The sequence below is a fragment of the Fistularia commersonii genome, chromosome 25 (assembly GCF_037954325.1).
Source record: "Fistularia commersonii isolate RoL2024-O1a breed Wild chromosome 25, RoL_Fcom_v1.0, whole genome shotgun sequence".
Classification (NCBI taxonomy): Eukaryota; Metazoa; Chordata; class Actinopteri; order Syngnathiformes; family Fistulariidae; genus Fistularia; species Fistularia commersonii.
This window is the reverse complement of record NC_141308.1, coordinates 2,694,338-2,720,611: the sequence shown is the minus strand read 5'-3', so window position 1 is coordinate 2,720,611 and position 26,274 is coordinate 2,694,338. Positions and strand designations below refer to the sequence as shown.

The window sequence follows — 26,274 nt, the reverse complement described above, 5'->3', positions numbered from 1 at the left end:
GCGGATAATATGAAATGCAAACATTACTCTCACAAATTTTATCTCATGACACATTGGAGGATAGTTTTGGATTGTCTAATACGGTAAAGTCATGTTTTGTGAAACAAACAAGTTTATCTGCTGAAACAAATGAAAGACAGTCTTCAACAGTTAATCAAGGTCAATATTAATACATAAACTGAAGAAGTGAGAGGTTAAACGTCAAGTCCAACAAGATTTTGTCAAGAATTAATACATAAAACTTTTTAAAAAGGGCATTTTATCATTTAAATTTCTTATTTTTAAATATATCTTGGATACATTTTATAAAGTGGAGAAACGTACCGTCCGTTTTAAATGATCCAACTTTTGTATTGTATTGCATTGTATTGTATTGAAATGTATTGTATATTGTATTGTGTTGTATTGTATTCTCTAAAGTAGGAACCTTTCGGCGTTGATATGGGTTCCAGCACGGAAGTATTTCATTGAAGACAAGTGAGTTTCGTAATTCGATGCCGTATGCTTTTTATTCTACGTAACATTGAAAAGAAAGTACATTTTAGAGTAAATATTCTTCAGTTACTTGAGCAGTACTGAGTGGATACTAGTTTGTCATCGAAGACGGAGAAAGCTGAGGTTTTCATCCGTTTGCTAATCGTTAGCTAACTGCTAACAAAACTGACAGTACCAACACAATTACATGTGCACATTGTCAGTGTTATTTTCTGAGGTGGACTATCAGCAAGGAGACACTGGCAGGTATAGTGGGCCATTCAGTCAAATATTTTTATTCTTTATTCTGTCACATATCCGTTTTGTTGTACAGTTTGAGCTCAGCTCGCTGGTTGCTTTGACCAGCTTAGAGCAGCTAGTATGTCGTAGGCTGAACCAGAGGGTTGACTATGAGTTTGTGAGATCCCTATCTTACACACTGTGGAAACAGGTTTCAATTACCTAAATGCCCCATACTGATCATTTCACTTAAGGGAAATACAATATGAGTGTTAAATAGAACAGTTAAGTTGGCAATTTATACACAGACCTATGTTGAAATAATTTGTAGCCTAACAATTATTCAAAGCATTTAGCATACATCCCTGAGTTTCATGTCTAATATTGGCTCTCTTTCACTTTAATTATTAAACGTATATTTTGATTAACTCTGAAGGAGGATTAAATTTTGTTCTCAAATGAAATGTACTATAGTTCAACAATGACAACAGAGACCATATCGAGAATTATGCAGTATATCTGATACCATTAAGCTATTTCATCACAGTAACCGTTTTATACATATTCAGCCTAGTTTGAAGGCTACACCAAGCATAGGATTGGGTTATCCCCCCATTTTACATAACAATGTAAAGTATTTTCAATTCTGAGAAAGTATTTGACCATATATTTCTAAGGAAATTCAGTCACTCAGTTCAATATTAACACAATGAAGCCTTTAGCTGTAACATCTGACTGAAATTCTCAATTGTTTTCTCATATATTCCAACCGTTTTAGGTCATTTGTGGTTGATTTTAAGGACACATGTTGTGAAATTTAAAAATTTTTTGTACTGAGATTTTCTTCTGTAACTTAACCAAAAAAACATTTTAACAAACAAATGATGGCTTTCATGAACATTTACATGAAAACTGTGCTTGTTTAAGAACACAGACATATTTATTACATTTAGATGAGTGCTGTGTTTCCAAAGAGATTGCGTTGTATATGTCTTGCATCAAGAATTATGAAGTGAGCTAAAGCTAGTTACATTTTCAAACATCATTCGAATACAACCTGCCCCTGAAGACAGGATGAGCAAAATGCAACATGCATGATTAAGACAAAATAATAGAACAAAAGCACATATATTTTTAAATTATCAGCAAATAAACATTATTTGCACCATATTTTATGAAATATGGGCAACAGTTTCACCTTTTTTTTTATATTTTTCTCAGACCTCAACAGCAGAAGTTATGGAGCTTCAGGCGGTGTTGATGGCAGCTGGTGGGGGCTCTCGTATGACTGATTTGACCTACAATACCCCCAAACCATTGCTGCCAGTTGGTAATAAGCCCCTCATGTGGTATCCACTCAACCTGTTGGAGAGAGTTGGTTTTGAGGGTGAGAATTTTTAAAATTGTACCCTTGTTTTTTCAACTACATCTCCCTGTTGTTTTCACAAGGATTGTCATAAAAAATAATTCTACTGTTGGTATCATGGTGGATATAATAGAAATGCTGCATCTTGGCTTTTACGGGATATAGTGGAGGATTATACTAGTAGCAAATTCGACTTTACAGGTGTGCGCATAGGATTACTCTATGAGATTCTCTAACAATGCTTGCACAAACAAAAAAGTACACAAAAAACACATTCAGGAAACACTCTATATATCATTATTGTGAGGAGAAACTTATGTAATATTTGGCACACTGTAGTCGCTCACACCAAAAAAAAAGGTTTTTGTGTGGATGTAGGTCTGGATGATCACCCTGCCTTTGTTGATCCTTTCAGCGTCGCTGCCTCCCACAGCCAAAAAAAGATGCAGTAATTCAACTGTGTTTTCTAATTCCATCAAGATATTATTTTGAAAAGGGATTTAAAAGACATTAAATTATGTAGAAATAAAATACATTTGACCGTCTGTTACCACTTTCATTATAATCAACAGGATTATTAACAACTATCATGCTAACAACTTAAATTTCATGATGGGAAAATGTAAGTCTCACCTGTAAGAACACGTCTTGAACAACCACAAGGATGTTTGACTAAAAACAAATATATAGCAAAATATAGGTTTTTCTTGTGTTATGATGAGACATTAATAGAGGCACAGTCCATTTTGTGTTCAGTTTCTGTCTATAATCATTCATACTGAAACATTTGCCTAGGAATGATTCTAAATTGTTTCATATGGATTTCAGAGGTGATTGTGATCACCACTAAAGAGATCCAGAAGATGATGAAGCTCGATTTGAAAATGAAATTGGAATTTCATTTTCTTCAAGAAGATGGAGACGTGGGTACCGCAGAAGCACTTAGGGCTATACAGCCAAAGATAAAGGTGTGTTGCTTTTCTTTTTCCTGCTTTTTCTTCGTAAATCCTATTTATTTGTCCCAGTGTATAACCCATTGTTAATGGAGTGAAACTGAATTTCCAACAGTATGATTAAAAGTTGTCTTTTAAGAGTTCTCATTGTTTTATTCATTTCATTGCTGCAATTATAAATTTGTAGTCAGCAATATATTAAGAGCACCACTTGGCAAAATTCAGATAAGTTCAAGCATCCAAGATTATAATTTATGAGTCAACTCATATTATTTATAGAGCAATCGTCTTTGGAACTGAACATTTCTGGTTCGATTCCCAGCTCCTCCTAGTGTGTCGAAGTGTTGTTGAGCCAGTAAGATACTGAACCCCTAACTGCTCCCCTGGCGCTGGTCCACAGCCCTACTGCTCATGGTCCATCCATGATGGGTTAATTGCAGAGAACGAATTTCCGCACGGGGATTAATAAAGGATAAATTACTATTACTGCATTCGCCAGAGGTTAAGCTCGGATAATCTATTACTTGAAGCAGTATGAGAAAGCATTATAAAATGATATTTGGGTATTAATAGGCAAGTGGAACGTGCAACATCTCATTCCCTCTCCTAGAAGGGAAATGTAAGGCATTCTTGCCCATGCTCAGTAATTTGCCACATCAACATATGAAAAGAATATTTTCACATGTTGAAAGAATATTGGCCGCATACAGGATCTAGAATTGATAGTTCACAATCCCAAATATGACATTCCAATTGGTATTACTGAAAATAGAGGTAAAAACCAGTCCCGATCAAACTTGGTGAGAGCATTCAACAAATGTACAGTAACCTCAAAAGAGTAACACCTCGATGTCAGCTGAAAATCCTGCCAAAACTCAAGCCTTAAGGTATAGGGAAACGGAAGATCCACAGCAAACAAAAAAAGGACTAGGGGCTGATTTTCTTCAATTATACAGAGACATTCAAAATCGAGCGCAAAGTTGACCTGTGAAAAAAGCCAAATCAGGTGATTGTGGCAAACAGTATCATTACGGTAACAGAAGATAACCCTTCATGGTTAAAAATTGGAACTTTCTGCCACTTTCCCCTTTGCTGGTTTATACCTGTAGGCCATATACAGTATATTCTTTGTAGTCATGCTGGAGATAATCATTTATAATTTTATAATTCATCCTTTATTAATCCCTAAGGGGAAATTCATTCTCTGCAATTAACTCATCATGGATGAACCATGAGCAGTAGGCTGCCGTCCACCAGTGCCGGGAAGCAGTTAGGGGTTCAGCGTCTTGCTCAACAACACTTGGACACACTAGGAGGAGCTGGGGAATTGGACCAGGAATGTTCGGCTCCAAAGACTAACTCCTGCACCACGCTGCCTCTTACGTAATATTAGTTAAAAAGTTTATAAATTATTTGATTTTAATAATCATATAATTAAATAATAAATTATAATTATATTTCTTATTCTTCCTCCTTTCTGCTATTATCTATTACTGTTATGTTTTTTTTACTTGAAACTCTGGCACAACAATTTCCTTCGGGATTAATAAAGTTGTTCTCATCTCATCTCAAAACCGCAGAGGTATAAAGCTGCAATTTATAGCCACTTTTGCTAGACCAGTTACATAAAATAATTGACACTCGATAATCAAATGTAACATGTTTTATTCAAATCTTTATGATGTTATTAAAGCGACATATCATGCATGTTGGTGTTATACTATTTCAGTAGAGAAGTTTGTTGGATGAGATGGAGGTACAAAAGAAAATTGGATCATGAAGGATATTTTGCGATGTGTTGAGTGTAATGCTTTGTGACTGTTGATCCGTGGTTTACCTTCTATCAATTGCCAAGGTGGCTGAATGGCCCATTTAACTTTTTTAAAATATTGTCACTAATAAGGAAAAGAAATTCGCACATGCTGAGATGGTATCTCTGACCCCAAAGCCTAATTTCCAGACACCTTCTGAATCCTGCTTGCTGATCCCAACAACCGTCTTCCATCTGATTTTCCCTAAACAGATGAGGTCATGGTTTAGACTCTCTGCTCTGCTCTGGTTGTTTACCCTACACACCATTTATTTTCATCCTGTAGTCAGTCACATCTGTGCAATATTTGTGTTTGGGTATGTGTCATCTTTCTGTATATGGCATGGTTCTGACTGACCTCCCATGACTATGACAATGTATTTGTCTGAGGTTTTGTGTAATTATTTATGAATTACAGTATGTGTTTCCAAAATAGTCGTTCTTCTTAGTTGTTTGACTACCGGTGTTTGCCCTAAGATTGGATTAGTGTGGCCATGTTTAGGCTTTATAGAGTGATAGTGCCATCAGTCTATCTTGTGCAATTTATAAAGAACCAAGAAGACAGACACCAGTCTGTATCAGTTCTTCCACTTGTCTCCCTCCCTCAGATCTGAACTACATTGAAAACTGTTTCAGATTTGGATGAACTGAGATTCACCTCAATGAAGCCCCAGTTTTGCACTCGACTGTGTTTCCTCATTTAATTATTTTTATGTAAAAAATAAAACACTTTCACCTCCAGTTTGTTATAGTATGCTGAGTTTTAATATTGAGCTTGTTTAAGTTATTGTCATTGTTGGACATCATCAGTACCTATGTACTCCAGAGTGGTGGTTATTCATTGAAAATCAGAATAAGCTCACTTATTCTACTTACTTATGAGGAGCAATTGGGGGAACCTAGAGTATGGTCACTAAGAAAAATCTGGTTGGGATTTTGTTTAAAGTGACCTTTAGTGACTTAAAAATAAAAATAGCATTTAATGAGAATGCAAGTAAAAAAGAACAATAAAAAATCACACATTTTCATTTTCTCCAATGCTTTATAGGCATTTTATTTGTATTCATTACACAAAATGTGCATATTAACATCAAAGATCTTGTCCCTTTAGCTAGGCTTAGTTTTTCTTTTACAAATAGATTTATGACTCTTAACTTATGGTCGTTATGAAGTCTTTCAATTGTATTTTTTGTCTGGTATTTCAGTGGATCCATGCAAATCTCCCATTACTGTGTTTAAGGATCTGTATTTAACTGATGCACATCTACACATGCACACATAAAGAGGACAGGTTCCAGCATGCTCCCATTGAGAATAGGTGAGTTCCTAATCCTTTGTGCAGCCAGTCAGATTAGAGGCATTGTGTTACACACATTCACGCTCGGGAGGGTGATGAGTGAAGAACCATATCCATGGCCTGCCAATGCCCCCAGCAGAAAAATCACTCTTACTGTCAAACTGATGCATGAGTACAGTAAAGACACACTCACTCAATCATCTCTTTATACTAACACCCTCCCAAAAGGGGATTTGGTGTAAGCAAAATACTTATAAGACTGTGTGCATTCAGGGTGAGCAGGGTAGGTAATTCCTCTTGATTATTGAAAAGAGAGATTAGAAGCAGCATATTTTATTTTGTTTGGGTTTCAGACTGTGAAGTTGTGCAAAGGGGCCTGGATATTGCTGTTTGCTTTGTATGTGTACTTAAATTCCATTTGACATTTTGATTTTAAATCTGATTAAATCACTTCACACAAATTGTGTGGCTATGTGCATGTGTGCACACATTGATGTAAAAACTGAGAATTGAAACAAGTGCCACAAATTGAGCAGCCAGTACCATTTCAAAATAAGAAAAACACATTCTTTAGATTGTATCAAAATTTGCAAGGTTGTGTGCATATGTGCCTATGCATGCATGCTAGTGTGCTAGTGTATGTGTGGTCATGACCTGTCCAGAGTTCTTGGCTGTTGACAAGCCAAAATGTGTCTGTCTCTCCAGCTGAACTTTGTGAGGATTGTGCAGCCACATGCTTGTGTCTGTGCATGTGCATACTCTGTGCATGCCTGGCGGTGCATGGTGGGAGGAGAAGAGAGTTGAAAGGCCTTGTAGTCTCAGTGTCAGTAGATATCCTACAGACACCCCTGACTTGCTGGGACAGCTTCCTGCTCCAGATTTCAGACCAGTTAATGCTCAAAGTAACCAGCTACTAGGTCAACTTCATGACCCTTTACCCTACCCTTCACACACACTTGCATGTAGGACTTCTCTCACCAGTCAACAACTGTGTAACCATTAAAATAAAAACAAATGTATATTTTTAATTCTAAAATGTTCAGGGTTTTGTTTAGTTTTTAAAGTATGGAATGGTGGGCATCCTCTCAGAAAGAGCTCACGTCCTGTCATATCTTGTCCTAAGACATTTTTTAGTTCCTCCTAACAAATACAGACCGAAAGGAAATTTTATCTCTTAACAGTTTTGATGATGCGCTGTAGCAAATATAGTGACAACTTGTTTGACATTCTATTCTATTCTTTTCTATCTAATTGGAATTAAGATGTTTGATTTAGAAAAGGTGTATACAGTAAACAGGGAATGTGTTTTAACTTGTGTCTGTGCACCAGAACTTTAATTTTGCTTTGCAGTACTGTCCAGTGATCTTGGTTGTCATTATCAAGTCTAATCCTAAAATAAGCACCAGCAGCCATACTGACAGAGAGACCTTTGAAAGACATGAAAGAGGGAGTGTGACAGGGATCGCTTTAAAGAAGAAAGAAATGCACAAAAAAGGAGGCTAGACATAATGATCACCTGTCTGATACAGTGGGGGTCCCCCTTTTAATCCAACAGTTATTGGCCATTGACACATTGAGTCCATCAGAACTGGATAGGTGTTCTATAATATCTACCACCAATATATTACCAGCTGCTCCCTCAAGTCCTGGAAGTAGTGAGATGGGTGCTTCATGGATCAGACTTGTTCGTCCAACACATTCCTAAATGCTAAGTTGGACAGAAATTGGGGGAGTTTAAAGGCTCACAATCTGAATTTGTCATTATTTTCCTCAAACCATTTCAGATCCAATTTATGGTCATTTTGGACCATAACAAACACTGAAAACCAGAACAGTTGCTGCAGTTTTGTAGATGCTCCCATCCTGCCATCAACCCACTATGTTTTTGCCCCTGAAAGTCACTGACATACCTGTACTTAACACACAAGTCCAACACATCAAATTGAGACACAAAATATTCAGTGGCTTTTCTATACTTTATAGCTCACCTAATTGCTTGCTGGTGGTCATAATGTCATATATTTCCATAAGCAGAAATAGAAATATCAGTGAAGTCTATGTGAAGAATTAATGTATGCAGTCAGTTTACTCAGTTTAAATTTCTGTTCCTTGTTTTTGTTAATACACAACAAATAGTAATCCCTTTAGAGAAACAGGCATGTCATTGCATATCAACACAGACCTCATAAATGGATGTAACTATCTGCCCAGATATTTTAAATATGGAAAAGAACACAGTCTTAAAAACTCTTGTGATCTGGGGGGGGTTCTTATGGAGCATTGTTTACCTTAATATTTATTTTGAGTCTACCTGCTGAATGAGTAAGGCTCACTTTATAACCATTAACCAGGGTTTGTACCTTTTTGATGTGCATCTTTCAGTCTGTGTGTAAGGAGATTTCCCTGTAAACCATAACAAATTGGATGACTTGTGTCAAAGAATAAAACCAGATATTTTTCTCTTTGCAAGGCAACCATAATCACAACATCATTGGTCCAGTATGTTTATTGTTATTTTGTCACACCATACTAGACTATAAATATAGTCAACTTGTCGGTCTTACTTCTCTCTTTTTCCAACCTCCCTTTCAGACGGACATCCTGGTGTTGAGTTGTGACCTGATAACCGATGTGGCACTTCATGAGGTGGTCGATCTTTTCAGAGCCCATAATGCAACACTGGCTATGTTAATGAGCAAAGCCCATGAATTCACAGAGACAGTCCCAGGCCAGAAGGGCAAGAAAAAAACAGGTAACTGAAATTGCTAAGTATTTAGTAAACTAAGCTCTCAACAAATTATTACAAATATTAAAAAAAAAAATTCTGAACAACATATTTCTATTTTCCCTGGTTTTATGTTTATTTCAAGTAAACCTTTTTGTAAGTTGAAGAGTATAAATGAAAAAAGCTTGCATTTAAATGGGAAATACATTTTGCATTGCACTTTGAGCTGATGTGAGGTCACTGAAAAAGGTAGGACAGTTGATTGCTAAATGTTAGTTACACTTACAGACCCTTGGCACTTGAGGAGCCCAGGATTAAGCTAGTAATATCGGAGTGTAGCAGATACTATTTACAAGGGATTTCTATCTGAATTGTGGCTCAAAGTCAAGTGTGATTATCTACTTTTTTCTCATTTTTGTCCTGATTTATTTTCAAGGAATACAATCAAAGTTTATCTTAATTTACCTTAACATCTAGTTTGTACTTTTTTAAATTTCACTGTTGTTGTCCCTATTTATTTTTTATATTGTCATAGCATACATGCGTTTTTTTTTTTTTCAGCTGAGCAAAGAGATTTTGTTGGCGTTGACCAGTCTGGGAAGAGGTTGCTTTTCATGGCTAATGAGGCTGATCTGGAGGATGGGCTATCAATAAGGACATCCATCATGAAAAAGTAGGTTGACAAAGGCTATCCAATTTTTAGCTTTTCTGTTCTAATGTATCTGCTTAATGGGACATCTTTATTGATAATGATTTTTTTTTAACCTTGTCATCCTGCTTGTCTTACCGCCCCATTAAATGATATCAGTTTTTAGCACACTTTTTCGTCCTAGTTGTTGAATACTATGCAAAGTTTCTTATCCACCTTTGTGCAGTGAGGTTTGACTGATGTTTGGATGCTCTCAATATCTGTACATTTGAAGAGCACATGTTTTGATTTGTAATTAGAGTAAATGTTTTTAAGTGTCTGTGGTGATATTTTGGTATTTTTGTTACAGCAAAAGTTCTCAAGGTCATGAGTCCTAAATTGCTTATATGTATGAGAGTGGTGTCTTGGGATCTCATAAATATTTAATGGAGCCAAAGTAAGGCACTGTAAATTCTGGCAAATAAAGGCGGCAAGAGGGCCCTTAGGAGCTGCCTCCATGCTTCTCTACAAAACTGGAGCTTCAGACACCATCTGTACTCGCATACCCCCACACACTATGACTTATTTAGTTTTGACCTACAAAAATGCTTCCATGAATACAGATGCATGCAACACAGCCCTGGGGCCAACCCTTGGGCCAGACATTGCTGGAGATAACTTAGATGCCCCACCGCTAGGGAAACACATGCCCCATCAGCTAAACATTTAAGCTTACATAGAAGGTTTTTAAACCATGAAATCAACTTTGATGACTTACAGACTAATGTCACATAAGCACAGGGTTAAAAAAATGCTCAGCTAGAGAATTAATCTGAAAATTCACCAATGGAAATCTGACTTTGCTTTTGAATTGTTCAACAAAAAAACTAATGAAACTGGCCTGAATGAAATTGATTGTACCCATAACATTTTGTTGCACAACCTTTTGAGACCATTTTTGTAATGAAAAGATTTCTGTAATTGTCATTGAGACTTCTGTGCAACAGGTATTTTGGCCCACTACTCATGAGTAAACTGCTCCAGTTTTCTCAGGTTTAAAGGGTACCTTCTCTAGATGGCTTGTTTAGGCTCCTTCCACAAAGGTACAATAGGATTTAGATCAGGGCTCATAGAAGCCCACTTCAGCATAGTCCAATGTTTTGCTCTTAGCCATTCTTTGGTGTTTTTAGCTGAGTGTTTTGAGTCATTGTCCTGTTGGAAGACCCATGACCTGCCACTAAGACCTAAATATCTGCCACTAGGCAGCACATTTCACTTGAGAATGCTTTGATTTTCTTGAGATTTCATTGAACCCTGTGCAGATCCAAGGCACCTTGTGCCAGGTGCTGCAAAGCAGCCCCGGCCTTATTCTGACAATTTTTCTGATCTTTTTTCCGTTGAGGTCATTACTTTATTGAACAGCATAAAAGAAAAATCTTATCCATGCCAACTATTTCAAGTATTGGAGTGGTTCTGTTTTGTTCTTTATTTATAGTTGAAAATTTAATATTAACATGTGTCCTGCAGTGCATAACTTCTGTTCTGTAGAGATTAGTTCTAACTAAATCTTTCACTATACCCTCTTATACTATACCAACCAATGTCTCCAGCATATAGTTATTTAATGGTCAATATCCACATCAGGGTTTGAATAATTCTGGCTTGATATGCTTTTTAGGGGGACTTCAGGTCAATTCCAGTGTTCTGGAGAAAAACTATTCATTGACTGTTTTATTTTGGTGAAGGCAAATGCTATGGCACAACTGTCTATTTTTGTGTATCTTTGAGTCCTTAATAAACTAATATTGAACACTATTAGAAGTTCATGGTTTTGCCCAATGGCAGAGATGCACAAAATACTGGTTGTCCTATGCTTTGTGTTTTGATTTCACAAGTGACAGAATTATCATATTGAAACATATAAGTGAAACTTTGTTTCAAACATTATATGAAAGCATTTAACATAATTTAATCTGGATCTGGAATCTGGGCAGTAAATAGAGTTTTGCAGCATTACCTATTATAAAGTCTGCATCAGAACCCGCCATTTTTACATTTCAGCTGCTGCTTAGATATCAAGGAAAAATTCCTTTTGAAAGAGAAACGAACCCTGTTGAGAAAGAAAAGCATGAACTACTCGGGTTGCTTCCATCCTCCACTATAAGGGTACCAGCTTCTACTCTGGCCCTTTCTTAAGTTCCATGTGCTCAAGCCCAATTGCCCTCATCTTTCTATCATGATGACAGACAGTGGTGTCACATGCAAGGAGTCCTCATAAGTCCACCTTTAACCCACAGAAAAATTCCGAGTACCCACATGCAGACAAAAGTATTTTTTTCGGTTACAGTTCAATTTACAGTGTTTACTTGGTGAGACCAGTGTTGCTGTATGGTCTAGAAACAGTGACAATGACACAAAAAAACAGGAAGCAGAGCTGGACCTTGCAGAGATGTAGATGTTGAAGCTCTCTTTGGGAGTGAAGAGGATGGGTAGGATCAGGAATGAATCCATCAGAGGGACAGCACATGTTAGATGTTTTGGAGAGGTGGTCAGATAAGCCAGACTGGATGGTTGGGTCATGTACAGAGGAGGGATGGTGAATATATTGGTAGACGGATGCTGGAATTGGAGCTGCCAGGCCAGAGGTCTAGAGGAAGACCAAAGAGAAGATTTATGGACATAGTAAGTGAGGATATGAAGTTAGTTGGTGTGAGAGGAGGATACAGAGAATAGGGTTAGATGGAGAAGGTTAATTCGATTTGTTGTGGTGACCCCTGAAGGGAAAAGCTGAAAAGGAGAAGTTGGCACTGCCATTATTAGTCTCTGCACTGGTTCCACTAGTGTGGAACCTAGTGGAAGGTGGAAGGCTGCCTTACTTGTTTATACAGTGTGTCACAATTAGTATTTGATGTCTTAGTACCAGTATTTTGTATATCTCAGGAACAGTATTTGGTGTAGGCAGCAGAGGTTCTTCATTTTATCAGTAGGCTTTGCAAAGGTAACAATATTCTATGTCTCCTGTGGTCACTACACATTTGTACATGCACTTCATTTTTACTATATAACACTATATATTTTTAACATGGTGAACAAAATCTCAATCCACTGTGACTGAGGTTTGGTTTCTTATAAACACTTGTTACTAAACTCTAGAGCAAAGTTTTTTTATGATATTCATTCAGATGTGAATATTGTAATATGCTTTGAATAGATCCTAGTGTGTATTTGAAGCTCGGGTTGGAGTTCATTCTTGTAATTTCAGTACATGTCTGCTCCTTTAAGAAAACCCCATTCTTGATTTTTATATTTGTAAACATCGACTCCAGAATAACTACAGAAAACCCAAGTTTTTGTCCTTTCAAATAAATAGATTTCCTCCCTCTCCGAACAAAATACCTGTAATTTGTTTTTACAAAAACAAGTCAAGCATTAATGGAATAACTTGTGGTAAATTGGCAAGCATGGTCTGGCATGGCCTTTTCAAAAACAAAGCACCCTGTAGTTTTTACTATCTAATAAATGAAAGGGAAGAGGAAGAGGTGGATAGGCAGTCAGAGGATAAATGGGTGAGGTTTGATTTGTTTATTGAAACCTCAAGGATGACATGGCTTTCTTTGGTTCTCGCTTCATAAATGTCACATGCTGAATCTCTGGCTACTGTTAATTGGTGAGTATATATGTCCTTATCAGGGTGTGTTTATATGACTATGCAAAGCCCCAGTCATCATTAACCAATCTAACTCACAGCTGTCTAATGACTTTCTCAAAAACTTTGTGTTCACACTTATGGTCATTGATGAAAACAATAGAAAATTAACATGCATGGCATTATTCTGGCTTTTAGATGACCCTATAGCTGTTTGTGTGCTTTTATGTTCCAGTTTGGAAAATACTATATTTTAACATGTTTTAAAATTAAATTCAACATCGTGTCATTTAATTATTGAATTGACCAGCCAAACTGATTCTCCTCCAAAAGAAATTATTGAATCTTTGAAAACATTCCCATGCATGTTAATTCAGCCTTGTGTGGTTCATTGTAAATGTCAGGACCCTCTTTTATTTTGCGTACTTACTGCTATGTTGGGAAGTATGCTATTCATTAAATTATTCTTTTTACACATAGCAAAATTTGAAAATTCCTTTAAAATCATCATCATCATCATCTGTTTCACAAGTCAGATCTGTCACACAGGTCTGAAGATGTCCTGTCATGAATAAAGTATTAGGAATTCAGTCAGTCATCAGAAGGTCTCTCAATGAACTGGTAATATTTGCTACAGATATCGCTGTGACAAATCTTTACACATTCCATACCATCTTTAGATAGTCAGTCAGTTTAATGCAGCAGAGCATGAAAGTTTGCCCGCTCACACTCATTATACCCCTCACGTGGACTCAGCAGGACTTACAGCTTGGGACTCCAGCATTGTCAAATCTTTGCTCCCATACTGTATTTAGCTCCAAGGTCTGTTCTGCAGACAAACAACTTGCTGTCTACAACCTCTCTACTGAACTGTTAGAGTAGTTTATTTTCTGAAAGTGAATTTCCCATGGGCTGGTCTGGGAACCAGAGTGTCCCTGATTTTAAAGCAAACCCTGCTTCATTGAGTCAATCTGATAGGATTTATATAAATACAAATTTGGCTGCTCATTTGAAAATAGAAAGTCATATTAGCAGCGTCTGTGGAATAAGGAAGATGCAGTTTGCTAGGTTCATAAGTATTTGAGGATTTAGTTATTTTGATTGAGTTGTGATCACAGAATCAAAAGTAATTGTATTCCAGACTCAAAGACAAAAAACTTTTTGATGGAGTGGGGATAAGAATACCATTAGGTAAAATCAGTAAGCTCATTCTTTGAAAGAAGATATTGAAGTAGATGATTAACAACTTTCTAATTGGTAAAGAAACACCCTATTGGCACATTTGTGAACTCAAGTACTGCAAGAGGGGATCACATTGTTGTCAAGGTGCATGATCATCTGAGTGCATACAATAAGGCACAAACTACAGTTTACATTTAGGAATTCTTTGGCGAGAACAACTTACCATGAGACCAATTTGTATCTGAATGATACGAACAGACTGGAAAAGGAAAGGAAAGGAACAGCTAATCATCTGAAGAGTTCCACATCCCATGGCAAACATAGTGGGGGAAGAGTTAACGTATTATTATGAATGGGTGGAAATGGATATGGGTCACAGGTGTTTAATGACTGACAAAGTGATTTAGGTTGCAAAACGAATCCTGGACGATTAAGTACAGCACTGTCTGCTCTGATTTCATCAAGTGCTGCAAAACTGAGAACAGTTTTAGTGTATGCATAGATAATGACCAGCAAAATTATTTTGACAAAATAAAGTTGCCAAGTCAGTCATATAATTTAATCTTATCCTAGGATGTTTTTATCATTTTTTTAATGTTACTGAAGACCAGCAACGAGTAGAATGCAAAGACGCAGGTCATTTGAAACCATTTGAAGTTTCTGACCACAGGTTCTTGTCTGCCAGCTGTCACTTGAAACAAAGATATACTTGTTTTAATGTTTAATAATGGGATAAATGTATTAACTATGGGTTCAAGGGTATAAACTATGATTTAATGTAGTTTCTTTTTGTGTCTCTGTTGTCTTCAGACATCCCCGAATGCACATTCGAACTGGCCTCGAAGATGCTCACCTCTATTGCCTGAAAAAAGCTGTAGTTGACTTCCTAGCTGAAAATAAGTGAGTAAAATATTTCCTTTTTTGGCATACAATGGGACTATTATCCAGACAATGCAAGGATTGGAAAAAAAAAAAAAATTTAAAAGCTTGGAGGAATTTACAATATCACTGCCAACCCAAAGGTTTGTATGTAAACATGCAAGTTAACGCATGCATTTCACATACACAAACTCAAATTCACGGCTTAATCTGTAGCAAATGTTAAACTGGGTTACATGGTGTGTAAGGCTTTGAAAGGTCCTGTTGGCAGGGTATTCCAGTAAGGTGTTAATTTGTTTTACAATGTGTCACTGAGGCAGGCAGTTAGGCCTTTACCCTCTGAAGTGAAGCATTGTCACTGTAGCTGCCCAAGCGCTACATGTGTGGCTTGACCAACCCAAACAGCAGGTCTGTCCTCTAAATCATGGCATAAAGATTGTGTCCAGTTAGGGATTTAAGTTTTAATTGGAGATTTTAGCGTAAATCAGCGTGAACCTCACAGTTTTGCACTCTTCCACTCATTCTAAGTTAGTACAGCCATGTATTCTTGATATTTGTCCTTCCTAAACTATTTAACATGGAACACAAATTCAAATGCTTTTCATTATGTTCATATTAATGTTTTTAACATTAGCTCATGTTTTTTTGGTTTTGGTTTGTTATTGCTTTTTTTTTTTTTGCAAAATAATTAGTATTTCTTGTATAAGCATATATGGATGCCACTTTCAGAAAATGTTGCCTGTTGTGCTCAAAGGAGTGTAGTTTGACCATTCTTCCATAATGTCCATTCTAATGCTAAATGAAAAAACATGGCTTATTACAGAAACTCTGTCTTTCTTTAGTTCACAAATTTACTAGTTATTCATTTGTTGTTTTTAAACCATATTCAAAAGTCATCTGGTGAACAAAAAAAAGGGAGAGTTGGCAAGCTACTATCTGTTTTGAATATGGCTTCTCAAGAAAGAGCATGCAGGTTCCCCACAGAGAGTTTTCATTCAGGCATGGGTGGCTCAATGACTCCTGCTACTTTGGAAGCCAAATGTTTGGCTGTTGTGCTACACACTTTTCAAATGTATATATCTATGTATCCTAAATCCCTTCATTAATTAATCAGTGTATATTGTGTAGATTTTGGGGGGGAAAAGGTAAACAAGCATAAAGGTCTATGCCATTTGAAATACAGCTGCACCAGTGATCCTGTTGTCTTGGCACAATGGTAGTATAATGATAAACTACCACTACTGATCTTCTTGTCCCTTCAGCTTTTCCCTTCAGGTGTAGCCACAGCAAATCAACCTTCTCCATCTAACCCTATTCTCTGTATCCTCCTCTCTCACACCAACTAACTTCATATCCTCTCTCACTACGACCAAAAATCTTCTCTTTGGTCCTCCTCTAGACCTCCGACCTGGCAGCTCCAATTCCAGCATCTGTCTACCATTATATTCACTATCCCTTCTCTGTACATGACTCAACCATCTCAATCTGGCTTATCTGACCACCTCTCCAAAACATCTAACATGTGCTGTCCCTCTGATGGACTCATTCCTGATCCTATCCATCCTCTTCACTCCCAAAGAGAACCTCAACATCTACATCTCTGAGACCTCCAGCTTTGCCTCCTGTCTTTTTCTAGGTCCACAAAAGTTCAGTGCAGCTCCCTCTGGCCTTCTCTTTACTTCTCTATTAGCATTCTCAAAGCAAAAACTGCATCTGTTGTACTCTTTCTAGGCATGAAGCCATACTGCTGCTCACAAATGCTGACTTCTGCTCTCAGTCTATTTTCCACTACTCTTTCCCATAACTTCATTGTATGGCTCATCAACTTTATCCCTCTATAGTTACCACAATTCTGCACATCCCCCTTGTTCTAAAAAATGGCACCATGATACTGCTCCATTCCTCAGGGATATTCTCACTCTCTAAGAGCCTGTTGAATAATCCAGCCAGAAGCTCTACCGCTACCTCTCCTAGACACTTCCATACCTCCACAGGTATATCATCAGGACCAACTGCCTTTACACTCTTCATCCCCTTCAATGCCTTTCTCATTCACTTTTACTAATCTCTACTACTTTGTGGTCTACAATAGCCACCTCTTCTACCTCCTTCTCTTACATTTTCCTCATTCATCAGCTCTTCAAATTATTCTTCCCATCACTCGCATCTAGACTAGCATCTGTCAATACACTAGCATCTGTCAATACATTTCCCTCTCTATCCTTAATCACCTGGGACTGTTGTACACCCTTTCCATCTCCATTGCTCTGTTTCATCACTCTGTATAAAGTCATTCTCTCCCTCCTTACTGTCCAGCCAAGCATACAAGTCATAGTATGCCCTTTGTTTTGCCTCTGCTACCTCTATCTTTACCTTATTCTGTATCTTCCTGTACTCCTGTCTGTTCTCTTCAGTCCTCTCAGTATCCTACTTCTTTGATAACCACTTTCTCTGTATATCCTGCGCTTCCTCATTCCACCACCAAGTCTCCTTATCTACTTTCAATCCAGACAACACACCAAGTCCTCTCCTACCTGTCTCCCTGATCACATTAGCTGTAGTTGTCCAGTCATCTGGAAGCTCTCCCTGACCACCCAGAGCCTTTCTTAACTCCTCCCTGAAAACCATACAACACTTCTCCCTTTTCAGCTTCCACCACTTTGTCTTCTGCTCTGCCTTTGTTCTCTCGATCATCCTTGTCACCAGAGTCATCCGACAAACCACCAACCTATACTGTCTGGCGACGCGCTCACCTACCACCTACTTTGCCGTCACTGATCTAGATGTAGTCTACCTGTGTTGTCCTACCGCCCCAATTACAAGTTACCCTTTGTTCCTGTCTTTTCTGGAAAAAAAGTGTTCACTACAGCCATTTCCATCCTTTTTCACAAAGTTTACCACCATCTGTTCCTCCACATTCCTATCCTTGATACCAAACCTGCCCATCACTTTTTCATCACCTCCATTGCCTGTACCCACATGTCCATTGAAGTCTGCACCAATTATCACTCTCTCATCTCTGGGGATATTCGGCATCACTTCATCTAACTCATTCTAGATTTTCTCCTTCTCCACTAACTCACATCCCACCTGCGGGGCATAGTCATAGTCAAAACATTGAGCATCACACCTTCATTTTCCAGTTTCAGACTCATAAGTCTATCAGCCATTCTTTTCACCTCCAGAACATTCCCAACAAACTCCCCCTTCAAGATAACTCCTACTCCAGTTCTCTTCCTGTCAGTACCATGATAGTACAACTTAAAGCTTGCTCCTAAGCCCTAAGCTTCTAGCCTTACTACCTTTCCACCTGGTCTCCTGGACACACAGTAAATCCACCTTCCTTCTCAGCATCATGTCCACCAACTCTACCTTTTCCTGTCATAGTCCCAATATTCAAAGTTACGCACATGCTTTTCTCTTCTCCTTCTTTGACCCAAAGTAGCCCAATTTCCACTGGTACCCTCTAGGTTATCGCCACCAATGGTGGCTGTTGTTAACCTAGGCCTTGACCGATCTAGTACGAGATTTTTAGGTTTGATTCACATATTTGGTTTCGGCACAAGTTTTACACCGTATGCCCTTTCTGGCATATCCTCTGCCTTTACCCCGGGTTTGGGACCTTGTTCCGGGAGACACTGGCCCGTGTTCCCCTGAGGCTCCATTGTACTATTACTACTGATGTGCTACTAAAAAAAATCACTATTAATAATGATTTATATTACTATTATTATTAAGATACTAACATTCATAAAGAACTAGCAGATGTGAATGAGTTATCCAACAATGATGGTTCATACAATCACCATCAGGTCTATGCCTTAATATATCAAATTTCACCTTTATCTGCCAACAAGTATTCCACTTACTTTATTTTCAACTAATACTCCTTGTGGATGATCAGAAATCTCAATTAATTCTCTCATATTATTCAGGTGGTGCAGCAAATTTCCAAATTAAGTCTGGATGCTGTTGGAATGTTGCATTGTACATAATGTACAATATTTAGGGAAAAAAAACCTACTGAATAACTGCCAAGAACATTGGAAAAATAAGAAAAACGAAACAGCTCTAGGTGAGTTTGGAAGTTAACCATAAAGTAAGCTCCATGTATGACTAAAACATTGACTAGTCCAAAAAACACACCATTAATAAACTCCAAAGCCAAAAAAACAGTTTCTTTCACTTGTGTGCCAGCTTTGAAAAAGAAATGAAAAATAAACAGTTTCACAGATATCCATTCCCGATTCACACTTGGTTAATTCAATCTGGATTCTTGCACCCTTTTCAGCAAATTCTAATCTGCCAAATATGGCATAAATTATGAGAACCCTCTCTGTAGTTTGTATGTCATGGCTTTCCTGTGCCCTTTTTTCATATCTTCTTATTTAATTCTGTTTCAGCTTTGCTTCATGCTATCTCATTCTTTCTTGCTCAAGGAAGAAATGGACACAGTAACTGTTGTTTTTCTCCTGTTATTCAGATGTAAATTCTAATCTCCCTTTTAAAGAATGTAAGAGAGGGCAAGGGAAAGGGGGTGCAGGGTTGGTGGATCGGAACTGTTTTCGCAAGACAGTGTAAAAAAAAAAAAACAACCTGAAATAAAAATGGGGACATGACCGCCACTTTTATGTGGGGAGAGAAAGTTGAAAGCATGAATCGGCTTAATCTGCAATTTATTTTCAGAGTTGTCATCCAACACCAAAGCCCTTGCTTTCATTACTTTGCCTTTTTGAAACTATTTCAATCAAACATCTGCATCATCATCATTTACCCCTGTTTTTCTGTAATGAATTATTTCTGGATGTGATAATAGTCTAAATACTTATCTTTTAACCACAGAAACATTAACTAATTACAGTTATAAGATACAGATACATTTACATAGTGCAAATTTTTACTCATCGCATTATTCTGCTGTTTTACCCCTTTCAAAAGAACTAAGAGGGAAGTCACATCTTGTTGACTTGATAAGGGGCAGTATTTGAACTTAAATGTGCTAAATAAACTGATCGGCTTTGTCAGGTTTTCTGGCACAAGCTAAGCATTTCCACTCTCCTGATACATGAATCCAGTATGAATGGTAGCTGAGCATTTTCCAATGACATTACAAGTTAAAGACACTGAATGTGGTAACAATTTTAAAGTAAAATCATTATGAGGTCACAGTAATGGTTCTACCATATGCTCTGTCTTTTCTGTAATTTGGATTCAAAGCATCTAACTGATCCATAAACTCTTGTGTGCTCTCACAAGACTTTTTGATCACATATTGAGTTACTTGTTTATTTACAATTTCCTTCACAATCATCCTGTCTCCATCATTGTAGTAATAGTGAAAATTATATTCGGGTCAGCGGCTTCCTAGCAAATATTGTGTAGTTTGTAATGCTTGCATTTGTTGTCCATTAAATCTTTGATGTAACTTCTCTTTTTCTGCAGGTCTATCTCATCAATCCGTGGTGAGTTGGTTCCATATTTGGTGCGTAAGCAGTTTTCCAAAACAGCCTACAGTCAGAAAATCAAAGATGACACAAGCGATCAGAACCAGAATAAGGCTGACCCGACCAACCACGGTCAGTCTTTAAGACATACCATATCACACATTTGGTGATCTATTTTTTTTCTTTTTGTTTGTTTGTTTTGTTTTCTGTTTTTTTTGCCAATTTATGAATTGGAGGAAAAAAATGTTGAACAACTTAATCACCATAGCTGTTTAGCAAAGGTGTGAATTAGGACTGACAAATATTACAACTAAACACAAAAACATCATATACACTTGTGTCCAGAGCTTCTTATCTCTGTGCGGGATGAACCTCTCCTCCAGCTGGCTAAGGAGCGCTCTTGTTGGAATGACCATCGTGGAGACATGAATGAGGCTTACCACGGAGGAAAGCTTCGCTGCTACGTTCACATCATGGACGAGGGACTTTGCTACCGCGTCAACACACTAGCTGCTTACATAGAGGCAAACAGACTGGTGAGTCCAAGAGTTGTTGTTAATAATTTTCTTTTTTAACTGCATTAGAGACATTTCTAACAGTCTTTGATTAATAAACCCATAAAGTTAAGGAAATCTATTATCTTGAAATTAACAGGACTAATATACTAATTTTAAACTGTGATTTGTACCCATTATAGCCAAGGAATATTTGCTGCAAAGATATTTTGATGACAACACTCTTACTGGCACCTTATTTATAACAGAATTTTCATTAAAAAGCATTAATGAACAAAGTTTATGACTTAGGTAATATAGCATCAGTAGCTTCTTCCCAGTAGGAATCTGTGATGCAAGGAATCAATCAGATTTGATGAGAGGTTCTCATATTCAAATAATATCAACCCACAATTGGGTTGGCGAGACAGCTTCAGCTTAATTTCCTTGACAATATCAAGATAACAATAAAAATACCTGCTTGTGTTTTAGGGGTTCCTACGCCATCTGTAAAACCTGGATAAAGGTTGATCAATTTTCCAGACATGGAAAACCGGGAAAGAATTTTTTTTTTTAATTATATAAAAAAAAAAAGTTAAATACATTTAAAATTATTTTGAAAAAAGGGAGGCGTGGCACAGGACGTAGCGCAATCTTCTTTGGAACTGAACATTCCTCGTCAGATCCCCGACTCCTCGTGTGTCGAAGTGTTGTTGAGCAAGACACTGAGCCCCCAACTGCTCCCCTGGCGCTGGTGGACAGCAGCCTCCTGCTCATGGCTCATCCATGATCGGTTCATTGTGGAGTGCAAATTTCCCCATGGGATTTATAAAGGCTACATCATTATTATTATTATTATTATCATGTGTAAAATATCCTGATAAACTTAAGTCTGTCACCTCCTTCCTTTGCTTCTCTCTGCCTTTTTGAGTTAACACAAACTGGTTAAAAGTTTATGCACGCATACCTGTTGTCTTAAATGGACAGCTTTGACAGTAACCGACAATCAATGTATCATGTTCTTGTGCAGTGAAAGCTGAAACAGTCTGATTTCATTTGAGTAGCAACTTGGAGACACTGAAACTGCAGTTACCAGGGGTACACTTGAATTTTCCAAGTTTGGTTAAATTTTTCACATTTATTTCATTTTTTCCCTTTTATTTTGCAGGTTAAAGTAAAATGTATTTGGTAACCAATCATTGGATAGCAATTGACTGCTTTGAACCCTTAAGCATAGTGGGGTGGAGTAATGTGTTAGTGTGTCCGGAAAAATAATTTCATGAAAAGAGTGGGAACTCTGGTCTGATAAATATGGATAATATTAATCTGTTACTTGCTGTCGGTTTTCATCCTACTTACTTTTACAATATCAATAACCAAAAGGTACAATTTTGAAAAGTTTGCCTCTCTAATGAGGATGCATATATTTGCAGTGTGTATTCCTTTGATGATTATGTTTTTAAAGCTTTAGAGGTAAGGGGGATTTTGCACAGTATGATAGATGATATTTGTGTTATTGATGTAGCTGGTATGAATCAATTTACAATATATTTTCAACAATGATATGATTTGACAATAGTACATTATTACACCACTTATTATTGTATTTCAATTTGTTATATTTTTCTCACGTATTTGATGTCATGTTTTTTCTCACAAGGCTCCAAAACTGCTTGAGGACTCTGCTGTCCACCCGTCTGCTGTTGTTTCAGAGAGGTGTCAGGTGGGCGTATTACTGACAACAGTACTGCAAATGTCAGAAAATTGAAATACTCACTGGTGTTCTTCTGTGTATCTCCCTTCAGATAGGATCAGACAGTGTCATTGGAGCACAATGCCAAGTAGCTGATAAAACTTCAATAAAGAGGTCTTCAATTGGAAACTCAACAATTGTAAAAGAAAAAGTCAAAGTTACCAACTCTATCATCATGCATGGTGTGACCATAGAGGAGGGGTGAGGACACACACACACACACACACACACACACACACACCTATACACACTCAGTGATGCCTTTAACCTGAAAGTGCTTTTGTAATTGTATAGTTTTAGTGAAAAGTACTTTCACCTTGAAGTCACGGTTTTGAATATGGCCTCACCACACTCCTTACTGCAAATTCAATCCACGTTACTGTGTTTTTGGGGTGACTTGTTTTTATGTAATCACAATCACAATTAGTACTCAAAACTGACTGGATATTTTTAAGATATGTATGACCAAAATGTGGTAACAGACATGTCCTGTCTTCAATTGTCATTTTTGCAATTTTTTGTATGCCTTTTTTTGCTAAGTTTTGGGCATGGTAAAGCAGATGCTTTGTTAATGGGAGGTGTGACATCAAATTATCAGTTGACCTTCAGTTATTTCCGGCATATTTGCAGTTGACAGTTATGGAGATTCCTAACATTATACATTTCTTGCAACATTTTTTTCAAATGGGAGACATATTCCATCCAGAGCCATCATTGCATTGAAACCATATATTTCAACCATATATTTCACTGCAAAAGCCCTAAACTGAAAATTAATTTAAAAAAAAAACCTTGGAGAGAATGACAGTTTCATATTTGTTGAGTAAAATCATGCCAGTGCACCTAAATTGCAAATATTTTGATTTGATTCACGTCACCAAGGAAACCCAGAATGGCTGGCCTTACTTTCTGATTTGTGAGTCCTAACGATCAGCCAGGGGTTTAAGTGGTCAATCTTGAATGCTTTACTGCAACAAAGGAGGACTTGTATAGAAAGAAGCAGTAGCTACTGTAGAATTAACATGTAGATTGATTTGCTCAGTCTCTCAGCCAGAAATCCTGGTGGAAAGAGACTCATCTTGGCCTCAAGTCCGGATCTTAATGCACTCATTCAAAGGCTCCTTTTCTTTTATGTCAATTTCTTACTCCTCCCTCTCTTTTCTTTCCATCAAGGCCTCAACACCATCTCTCTCCTCTCTCCCTCCGTCGCTTTCCATCTCTTCTTAAGCCTTTCAGGAACCCCAACCTGCCAGCACGGGGACCCTCATCATGCCTGTGTAGGCGCATGCACAAAAGCATGAAAGAACAAGAGAGATGGTAGAAGGGAAGAAAGAAGTGAGGGGAAAGCAAGCTAGCATGCAAGAAAGAAATTGCAATTCTTTCTTTTCTTTCTTTGAGGACATAAGAAGGAAGGAGAAAGAGGGAAAGAAAGAGCCAGTATGAGGGGATTAGCAGACCCCGGCCATGTCGTAGAAACCCCTCGCATTTCTGCTTTCTTTGTTTGGAGCTGACCAGAGCTTGTTGACAAAGCGCTGCGTGTTTGGGAAGGGGGATAGTAAGGGTCAACTTTACTGGGGGGTTGGCACAGGAGGAGGTGGTTGACGTGTGTGTGTTTGTGTGTGTGTATTGGAGAGAGGGAGGATGGGGTGGTCATGGCAAGGAGGAGCCCTGGTGTTAGTAATTAGTGGCGTTTCAGCTACGAATCTTCTTTGGTGGTCTCTCTTTCTCCCTCTTCCACTAATGTTACAAACTCTGAATCTTGTAATCTCCCATCACTAACCACCACCACCTCCTAGGTAGGCACTGACATACACAGACGTAGACACAGACACACACCTCTTTCTCTCTCTCCTTCTAGCCTTAACCACCTGAATAAAATGGGCCAATACAAACCTGTCTGTTTGTGAGCTACAGAGGGCCAAGTGTGTGTGCGTCACTACCTGGGCAAGACCAACATGTGTTCACCACTGGTCTCCCCAAGCTACTGAAGCACACACACACTTCTGCCATCCCACACACTTATACATACACACCCTGCATGGTTAGCTGACACAGGTCACACAAGACTGTCTGTGTCTCCACTCCAAGAATTTTATGGTGATGGTCTGGCTGAATGTGAGCTTGCATGGTGGGTTGGCACTGCCACCTCAGGTAGGACCTTAGCACTACGCCAGATATGTCCTAAAACATGCACATGTGGGAGCACTGCATCTGCTGCGGCTCTTTAATATATATGCTAATGTCACATCATTAAGTCGATGCATGTATGACACTTCCAAACAGGTGGGAAGATCCATCATGTGAAAACTGCCACATTGTTTCCACTATGAGTTTGACCTCTTGTGTTGGGCTCAGCCCACGACAAAGTATGTAGAGAAGCGTGGGGGGTTAGGCTGTAGCTGCACTGGGTAATTCCCAGTATAAATGGACTTTAAAGTACATGGACAAAAACATAGTGTGAACCATAAATATGTGTGACCCAAAATGCCTAAAAAGAGCAGGAAAATTAGGTTTTAAAACTAAGCCACCCACTGACATCCATGATAAATATAATGGTGAGATAATATATAATAGCCGTGAAAACCAAGTTGTTGTGGAAGCCTTTGCTGAGGACTTCTTGAAAGCTGCATACCTGTTTTTATTTAAAATAAAAGCCCTTTTTAAGGCTTCAAAAGAAATAGGCAAAACAAGACCCTGAGCTCAAGGCTCCTTAAATTCTTGAACAATCTAAAGTGTTTCACATGACCTGTACTTGTACAATCGTTATTGTCCTTATGTATGCATACCAACGTTTTGATTGGTAGCTTTGGCTTCAAAAAGCACACACCTTAGTATAGGGTATGACACTTTGATAAACCAAACACACTGCAATAGACAAACCACCATAAATAGGTAAGACTATAAACAGACATTAAATAATAGCAGCATTATACACAATAGAATAGCATTGCATTCATAAAGTCCCAAGTCCTTCGAATTAACAACTTCACACGGTTCATGCTTGGGACTTGTCAAAGATTGGTCACCTTGGTTTGTTATTGAGCTGAATGTCACTTCAATTTTAAAAGGATTGATAATAGGTGTATTACACAACAGATATCAAAATGGTATGTAGGTGTCTGTCTTGGCCAGCATGTCTGTAAACAGCTGAGGTGTCTTTCTGTTGTAGATAAAAGCTAATGTATATATATATTTATATAGATAAAATTGTTAAACTCATTTCAACACAATCACTCTGTTCTCTTCATTCACCTTAAACCTACTAATCTGTAGGTAGGCATTTGGTCACCTCAAATTCTTACACTGAAGAACCTGGCAGTGGTGCCAGCTTTGGATTTTTGAAAAAAAAAAAAAGACCTAAAGGATGGTGTACTCCTATGATT

At 37.8% G+C, this 26,274-nt stretch overlaps 1 protein-coding gene across 1 annotated transcript in view; it reads left to right on the top strand.

Annotated features, from left to right (window-relative positions):
* The first annotated feature begins 443 nt into the window (after window positions 1–443).
* Window positions 444–26,274, top strand: part of eif2b3 (eukaryotic translation initiation factor 2B, subunit 3 gamma) — a 30,532-nt gene continuing 4,701 nt past the window's right edge. Inside the window, exons 1-10 of the mRNA XM_086172546.1 lie at window positions 444–741; window positions 1,936–2,101; window positions 2,909–3,048; window positions 8,733–8,892; window positions 9,427–9,538; window positions 15,132–15,221; window positions 20,643–20,776; window positions 20,990–21,180; window positions 22,799–22,861; window positions 22,944–23,092. Of these exons, the coding sequence (XP_086028672.1) occupies window positions 1,954–2,101; window positions 2,909–3,048; window positions 8,733–8,892; window positions 9,427–9,538; window positions 15,132–15,221; window positions 20,643–20,776; window positions 20,990–21,180; window positions 22,799–22,861; window positions 22,944–23,092 (1,187 nt within the window). The 5' untranslated portion in view covers window positions 444–741; window positions 1,936–1,953. The remainder of the gene's footprint in view (window positions 742–1,935; window positions 2,102–2,908; window positions 3,049–8,732; window positions 8,893–9,426; window positions 9,539–15,131; window positions 15,222–20,642; window positions 20,777–20,989; window positions 21,181–22,798; window positions 22,862–22,943; window positions 23,093–26,274) is intronic.